This window comes from Pongo pygmaeus, chromosome 11, assembly GCF_028885625.2.
Source record: "Pongo pygmaeus isolate AG05252 chromosome 11, NHGRI_mPonPyg2-v2.0_pri, whole genome shotgun sequence".
NCBI classification, from domain to species: Eukaryota; Metazoa; Chordata; class Mammalia; order Primates; family Hominidae; genus Pongo; species Pongo pygmaeus.
Genome location: NC_072384.2, coordinates 134,442,832 through 134,451,245, shown reverse-complemented (window position 1 = coordinate 134,451,245; position 8,414 = coordinate 134,442,832). Strand labels below are relative to the sequence as shown.

General features: G+C 39.5%; 1 protein-coding gene across 1 annotated transcript; it reads left to right on the top strand.

Moving 5' to 3' along the window:
• The first annotated feature begins 1,184 nt into the window (after positions 1 to 1,184).
• LOC129032064 (putative male-specific lethal-3 protein-like 2) lies at positions 1,185 to 4,203 on the top strand. The gene is given in 2 exon segments (XM_054479038.2): positions 1,185 to 1,302; positions 2,283 to 4,203. Coding segments are annotated over 2 exon segments (1,347 nt in total). The 3' UTR covers positions 3,512 to 4,203.
• The last annotated feature ends 4,211 nt before the right edge of the window (positions 4,204 to 8,414 follow it).

The following is an 8,414-nucleotide window of genomic DNA, read 5'->3' as shown; positions in this document are numbered from 1 at the left end:
CCAAAAGAGTTTTTCGTAAAACTAAAAAGCTGGTAATAAAATGTATATGGAAAAATCAAAGGTCAACAATAGCCATAACACAGCTAAGGAAAACAAATAAGGTGAGAAGAGTTACCCAGCTAGATGGTTATTGTAACACTGTGATTAGGTGCAAAGATAGAAAAAAAAAGACCAGTGAAATACAATATAGAATCTAGAGACAGGCCAATGTACACACAGAAGAGATACAGTTCAGGGGTGGCATTATAGAACAGTGAGGAAAGGATAAATTATTCAATAAATGTTACTAAGACAATTTGTTATCCACATTAAGGAAAAGAGAAAGAATTGGCCTTCTACCTTAAAGCAAATACAAAAATCAGTTCCAGTGGATTAAAAGTTTAAACGTGAGAGGTAAGTTTTATAACCACAGAACATAAAAGGATTTCTTAAATAAGACACCAAAAGTGCCTATCATAAAGGAGAAAAATACAATTTTATTTCAATTTTGCACTGGGAATATTAGCAAAAACACAATATTAAGTGTTGGCAACAGCATAAGAACTCAAATACCAACATGAGTGATATTTTATTGTTATTCTTTGTATGCTATGCATGCCACAAAAGGTTTTGTATGTACTGCATATTTAATTTTAAAATTAAATATAAAATGATTTTTTTCTTGACAAATGAAATGCTTCTAGTATTTATCATTAAGCAAAATGTTAGGACTATACATTTAAATTATTTTAATATTCAATATCTCTTGGTATTATACTTAGGATTTTTAAAGTAGGGAATAATATTAAATTTATCTTTGCAACTAGAAATAGTAATAAAAAACTTCTAAATAATGCTTGTATCAAAGAAGGAAACAAAAGGAAAATCATGAACTGGTACTCAGAGAATAGATAGTCTTAAACGCATTTATTAGCAAACAAAAGTAAATGGAAGTAAATTCATTATGCTTTCAATTCAAGAAATGATTTTAGAACAGTTTAACCTAAGTTAAAAGTAAGAAAATAATAGTCAAGAAATTAAAGAAAATAAAAACAAAAACGTGTAGGGTAGATCAAGAAACATTAAGCGCTGGTTCCTTTAAAAGACCAGTAAAACAGATAAAGTTCAACAATATAATTAAGAAAAGAGAGACAAAGGATACATAAATAAATAGCACTAGAAATTAAATGGTGCTTCCGCCCGGCATGCCGGACCGCGCATGCGCCGTCGGCAGCGTCGCGCGCGCCCTGTTGCATAGCCGGCGCTACGTGTACGCCCGGGACGCAGACGCAAGCCGCCGACGGAGGAGGCCTCTTAATTAGGGTGGGTTTCTCTCTTCGCGTTAAATCTCTCCTGCGGTGCAGACTGGTGCTGCGTGGGCTCCAGTGGGACGCTCCCGTCGGACGCTCCGGTCGGACGCCGTCCGACCTAGATAGTTAATGTTATTGTTGGGAAAGACGAAAAAGGCAGAAAGATCCCAGAATATCTGATCGTTTGTAATGGTTGGAACAGAAGCTGGGATAGATGGGTAGCCGAAGATCATGTGCTTCGTGAGCCCAATGAAAATCGTAGATTGGCCGGGTGCGGTGGCTCACGCCTGTAATCCCAGCACTTTTGGGAGGCGGAGGCGGGCGGATCACGAGGTCAGGAGTTTGAGACCAGCCTGGCCAACATGGTGAAACTCCGTCTCTACTAAAACTACAAAAAGTAGCTGGGCGTGGTGGCGGGCGCCTGTAATCCCAGCTACTCGGGAGGGTGAGGCAGGAGAATCGTTTGAACCCGGGAGGCAGAGGTTGCAGTGAGCCGAGATCGCCATTCCACTCCAGCCTGGGCAGCAGGGCGAGGCTCTGTCTCGAAAATAAAAAGAAAAAAGAAAATCGTAGATTAGGAGCTGGGCGCGGTGGCTCACTCCTGTAATCCCAGCATTTTGGGAGGCCGAGGTGAGCGGATCACTTGAGGTCAGGAGTTTGAGACCCGCCTGGCCAACATGGTGAAACCCCGTCTCTCCTAAAAATACAAAACAATTAGCGGGGCATGGTGGTGGGTGCCTATAATCCCAGCTACTCTGGAGGCTGAGGCAGGAGGATCACTTGAACCCGGGAGGTGGAGGTTACAGTGTGCTGAGTCCACGCCATTGCACTCCATCCTGGGCAACAAGACCGAAACTCTGTCACACAAAAAAGAAAGAAAATCGTAGATTACAGCATAAATTGGCAAGAAAAGCTGTAGCTCACCTGAGGAGCAAGAGAGAAAGAAGCAGCCGCTCCAGGTTGCCTGGTGCTGACTCTGTCTTTTTTTAAAAGGCCTCTCCATCGAAGAAAAAGATGAGAATGATGAAAACTCATTAAGCAGTTCCTCTGACAGTAGTGAAGACAAGGATGAAAAAATAAGTGAAGAAAGTGATATTGAAGAAAAGACTGAAGTGAAAGAAGAACTGGAGCTTCAAACAAAAAGGGAAATGGAAGAAAGAACAGTAACTCTAGAAATCCCTGAAGTTCTGAAGAGGCAGCTGGAGGATGATTGTTACTACATTAATCGGAGGAAACGGTTAGTGCAACTTCCATGCCACACCAACATCATAACGATTTTGGAATCCTATGTGAAGCATTTTGCTATCAGTGCAGCCTTTTCAGCCAATGAGAGGCCTCGTCACCATCACACTATGCCACATGCCAGCATGAACGTGCCTTATATCCCAGCAGAAAAGAATGTTGACCTTTGTAAGGAGATGGTGGATGGATTAAGAATAACCTTTGATTACACTCTCCCGTTGGTTTTACTCTATCCCTGTGAACAAGCTCAGTATAGAAAGGTGACTTCATCTAAGGTTTTTCTTGCAATTAAGGAAAGTGCCACAAATACTAATAGGAGCCAGGAGAAGCTCTCTCCCAGCCCACGTTTGTTGAATCCATCCAGGCCGCAGTCTACAGAGAGTCAGTCGACCAGCGGTGAACCAGCCACCCCCAAAAGGCGCAAAGCCGAGCTGCAAGCAGTGCAGTCTCTGAGACGGTCCTCGCCCCACACCGCCAACTGTGACAGGCTTTTTAAGAGCAGCACCTCACCTCAGCCCAAGCGCTGGCAGCAGGACATGTCCACCAGCATGCCCAAGCTGTTCTTGCACCTGGAAAAGAAGACACCTGTGCATAGCAGATCATCTTCACCTATTCCTCTGACTCCTAGCCAGGAAGGGAGTCCTGTGTTTGCTGGCTTTGAAGGGAGAAGAACTAATGAAATAAATGAGGTCCTCTCCTGGAAGCTCGTACCTGACAATTACCCACCAGGCGACCAGCCACCTCCACCCTCTTACATTTACGGGGCGCAACATTTGCTGCGATTGTTTGTAAAACTTCCAGAAATTCTTGGAAAAATGTCCTTTCCTGAGAAGAATCTGAAGGCTTTATTGAAGCACTTTGATCTCTTTGTGAGGTTCTTAGCAGAATACCACGATGACTTCTTCCCAGAGTCAGCTTACGTCGCTGCCTCTGAGGTGCATTATAGCACCAAGAACCCCCAGGCAGTCAGTCAGTGTTGATGGTTCTGTGAGAACAACTGCTCCATCTAGCATGGTGTTCTGAGTTCCAGGTAAACAATTAACAAGGTGGTGAGTTTTTATCCAGAGCACAAAACACAGTGCCCACCAGGGGGCTTTGACAGAGGTGTGCCCTGTTGTTTGAGTTCCCCATGTACTGTAGTTACTCTGTTTAGAATTATTTCCTACGTGCCTGAAAGTGTTCTGACATGACACTTGCTACTTAGTAGGCCATCTATGATGGCAGGTAAAAAGCAGCTGTGTTCACAGTGAAATGTTCCTGGAAATGTACATAGGTTAGGCCATTTCAGTAGACATTGCCGTTAGTTAGCAAGAACCACATTGTTTCGTTATTTGTTAGCATTAAACAAATTTTTTTTTGCAAATTGGTTTCATTCTCTTGATGAAGCTGAGCAACTGTCCAACAAGGTTTAGTTTGTACTTGAAAACTGCAAAGTAGTCTCAAAGTATTTTAGAGGGAATCCATATTGATGGCAAAAGGAAATTTGCAGCTATAATTTGCTTCTGACGGTTCCTTCTCTGTGAAACATTATTTTTGGTGATCTAAAGAAAGCGTTGCCTTTCTTGTTTGCAATTTTACAGCTATACATTTTTGTGTAATGTTATGGTTTCCTTTCTGTAAAATGCTCTTTTCGGTGATCTAAATAAAGCCTGTCTTGCTTGAAAAAAAAAAATTAACTCGGAGTCATAACTACAGATATAATGATGATTGGAATATAAGAGAATGCTACATATTCATTTAAACCAGTAAATTTGAAAGTCTTGACAAAGATGAATGATTACTTAGGAAAATATATATTATATAAACTGGCTCCCTCCGAAAAAGTAGGTATTCCTCATTGTGGCACCCGACAGCCCCAAAGGTAGAAATTAAAACTAACCCACATATTTATTGCACAGTATGCTGACATTTTAATGTAAATTTTAGACCACATAAGCTTTAGCCTTTAGAGTCAGAAATTCCTTAGGTGCTAGCCCACAAATTGCTACATAAGAGAAAACAGAGAAGATGTCACTTTCTGCGATCCTAACAGAAAGCCCACAGAGGCATATCTTCCCATTGTGGCTTCAGTAGCATCAAATAGGAAAGTGATAATACTGTGAGAGAATGACGTGCCACCCACAATATCTGAAGTACAAAGACAAGGCTAGATGTATTTTTGGTTAGTTAATTTGAGCAAAACCCGTAAGTGTCCAGATGCATTCTTCCTAGATTATCATAATTCTCTCGCATGTCCGTGAAAGGATAAGGTATGTCACAAGGCTAAGAGCTTGAACTGTGCTAGTCCAAATTGAGATGTGCTCTAAGTGTGAGGTTAGAGCACTGGAGTTTGAAGACTTAGTATGTAAAAATAAATGTAACATATCTCACTAATAATTTTCAGCATTGGTTAAATGTTGAACTGACAATATTTTAGATACTTGGGTTACATAAAATGTTTTAAAAATACCTTCACCTATTTCTTTTTACTTTTAAAAAATGTTAATATTTTAAAAACTTAAAATGACCAATGTGTCTCACATTATATTTTTAATGGACAGTGATGCTCTTAAAAGTATTACCTCTATGGCATGGCATACGTCAAAAACTCATGGTCTTTTTTAGCTATTCTTTGATCCAATATCCAAGACTTAGCTTCATGTATCCAAGCAGTTACAGGCCTCCACTAAATTAGTCAAAGCATCTTTTGGTCTTGTACTAGGATTACCTTTAAATCTGATGTTAATATATGCAGGAAATCCCTACTGTTAATAGAAACCACCCAACATTTTTCTGCTGTTTACTAATTTGATTGTTACTCTTTCCCTCACATACTACCATATTCCTATATACACACTCAGTCTGGCAGCCTTCTGTTACTCTTATCCAATGAAGGAGAAGCTCGTACTTGTGTTCCATTCACTCAAAAAGTATCCATGCCCATAACCAATCTTTGGATAGTCTAATACAAAATCCCAATTTAATGGTTTTTTCATGTTATCTTAAAAATGAATAAAAAGAGATGATACCAGGAAGTCTAGGTGATAATTACTTTTCTTGCCCAATGCTAGGCTTTACTAGAGAGCTGAATTTTATAATACAACTCTCCTAAGCTGTTGCTTGTGCAGCCAATTTGAAGGACAATTTGAAGTGAACTTAAGGATGAGTTGCCTTCCCAACTCTTAGAAAGACCCAAATAATAGCCATTTCTATATTTAATGCTACTAATGTGAATTTAATCAAGCTACATAAAGCCAGTTTAAATTCCTCAGCCCAAACAGTAGCTGTGCATAATAGAATAAGCTTGGATTTTATTTGGGCCAATTAAGAGAGAGTCTAGGCCATCGCTAATAATACTTCCTGCTATCTGGAGTAATTCTATAATACTTCCTGTATAATACTTCCTGTATCTAGAGTAATTCTATGTGACTTGGAACAATCTATGTCAAAGCTAAAAGAAAGGCAAGGTGAGCTTCTCACGGAGTTGTTGAGAATTCTTTTCTTAGGAAATCTCCCAATCCCTTCTTATAATATTCCTAAATTTGTTTGTTTTGTTTGTTTGTTTGTTTTGAGATGGAGTCTCGCACTGTTGCCCAGGCTGGAGTGCAGTAGTGTGATCTCAGCTCACTGCAACCTCCATCTCCCAGGTTCAAGCAATTCTCCTGCCTCAGCCTCCCCCAATGGCTGGGATTACAGATGTGTGCCACCACGCCCAGCTAATTTTTTTGTATTTCTAGTGGAGATGGGGTTTCACCATGTTTGCCAGGTTGGTCTTGAACTCCTGACCTCAAATGATCCACCCACCTTGGCCTCCCAAAGTGTTGGAATTACAGTTGTGAGCCACCACGCCCAGCCTATATGTTTTCTCTTTTTTTTTAATCTCACAGTTGTTTGAGATCTGTTGTTAGAGTCTTAAATGATTTTGTGCAGCTACTGTCCTGACAGATGATTCAATGAAATATTCAAAGATGAAATAAGAATGAAATTCTGCTGATCAGTGTTCAGACTGAAAATACGATCTTTGCAAATGAAACCTCTTCTTCAGAAAGAATCATTTATAGTGGTAAAGAGGTAGATAATTTTTTTTATTCTTTCTTGTAACTTTGGCTGAATGAGAACAAAAAGAGGAGACTGAGAAGAAAAAGGGTTCCATGGACCTCTCCGAGGACTCAGCAGTCTCACATGAGTACCCACACTTACACAGACTGCACCAGCCCCTGACACCACTGAAACTTCACGAATCCGGAACGCCACACTCTTCAGAACTCCACCTACTGTCAGCAGAAAAGATTAGCATTTGAATAGGCAGGCCAAGAAAAGAAAATCACCCTCACCAATGTGGGGGTCATGGTTTTATCTGTTGAGAACCCCTGAATAGGACAAAAAGGTAGAGGAAGGGTGAGTTTGCTTTCTCCTTGAGCTGGGATATCCATCTTCTGCCTTTGGATATCAGAGGTCCTGGTTCTTGGACTGGAACCACACCACCGCCTTTCCTGGACCTCCAGCTTGCAGACGGCAGATGATGGGACTTCTTGGCCTTCATAAACACATGAGCCCATCCCTCAAAATAAATGTCTGTCTGTCTGTCTGTCTGTCTATCTATCTATCTATCTATATCATATTGGTTCTGTTTCTCTAGAGAACTCTGGCTACTATGTAGAGATTATTTCCTAAAGAAAAAAAAAGTATTCATCTGATGAAGACACCATGTTGGAATTTAGGAAAGGGTTTAGGATTGTTACAAATTTCCACTACCTGGATGGTTTTAGTAAGTCAAGACAAAGTTTATTTGCCCTCAAGCCTTCTACAATTTACTGCATACCTCAGATTTGTCTCTGACAATCTGGCACAACAAGACATTTTTAGTTTAAGACCAAATTTCTCATTTTTCTCTTCTTTACTTGCTTTCGGTCAATGTGCCTTCATTATTCTTTTCAGACAACTTTAAAATTTGATTCTGAAGGGGATGATGTTCTATGGAAGTAGGATTTATTGTAGATACAGGGCCATGCATATCAAAAGGGGAACTATGTCATTGTCCATCTGTAAACAATTCTCCTTAGAAGATAGAGAAAGGACAAGGAACTTGGGGGTGCTAATAGCTCCCCAAGAGTAGCACCCTCAGTAGAAGGCATTGGCTCTTCCAGTGTCTTTCTCCTCAAAATCTACAGGTGTCCTTATTTATACCCTCATGATTCTTAGAGAATACAGAGGCTCTTAGATTCTTGTTTTTATTTGGGGGACTAGTTGTTTCATTTACAGAGCTGTATATTTATTTTTATTTCTAGCTTCTTTTTTTTCTAGGGCTCAGTTACTTATCAGAAAATGTTCTGTTACCTTCTAAATTCATAATTTTATATATATATATTTTCATTTATGGCTCCTAATTAAAATCGGAGTCCATTTTCAGCTGTTGATCCTACCCTAGAATAATGTTCAAAAGATTCCTGGAATCCAATTTTTAAATCTAGTGTTTATTTTATGAAAATTTTCACCTTTGTCCAATTTACTTTTTAAGAGACAGATTTCTAAAATGCCTTTAATGAGCTTCCTTCTTTTTGTCTCTAAGAATTAATTATTTTTTAATTTTCAGATGGATTATTTAAATCTTTTTCCTAACCTCTTGTTTTCAACTACTTTCCCCATTTGAGGGGCTAAAATGAAGTGAACTAGTCTGTACACATCTAGTCATCCATGAAAATAGTACATAACAAAGATCCTATTGCAAATATCTGTCCATCTTCCTGAAGTATAAGAAAATATTTATAGCATTGCTATGGACTGAATTTTGTCCCCCCAAAATTTATATGTTGAAGCCCTAATGCACAAGTGACTATATTTGGAAATAGGGCCTTTAAGTATATAATTAATGTAAAATAAGATCATAAGGATGGGGCTCTGATC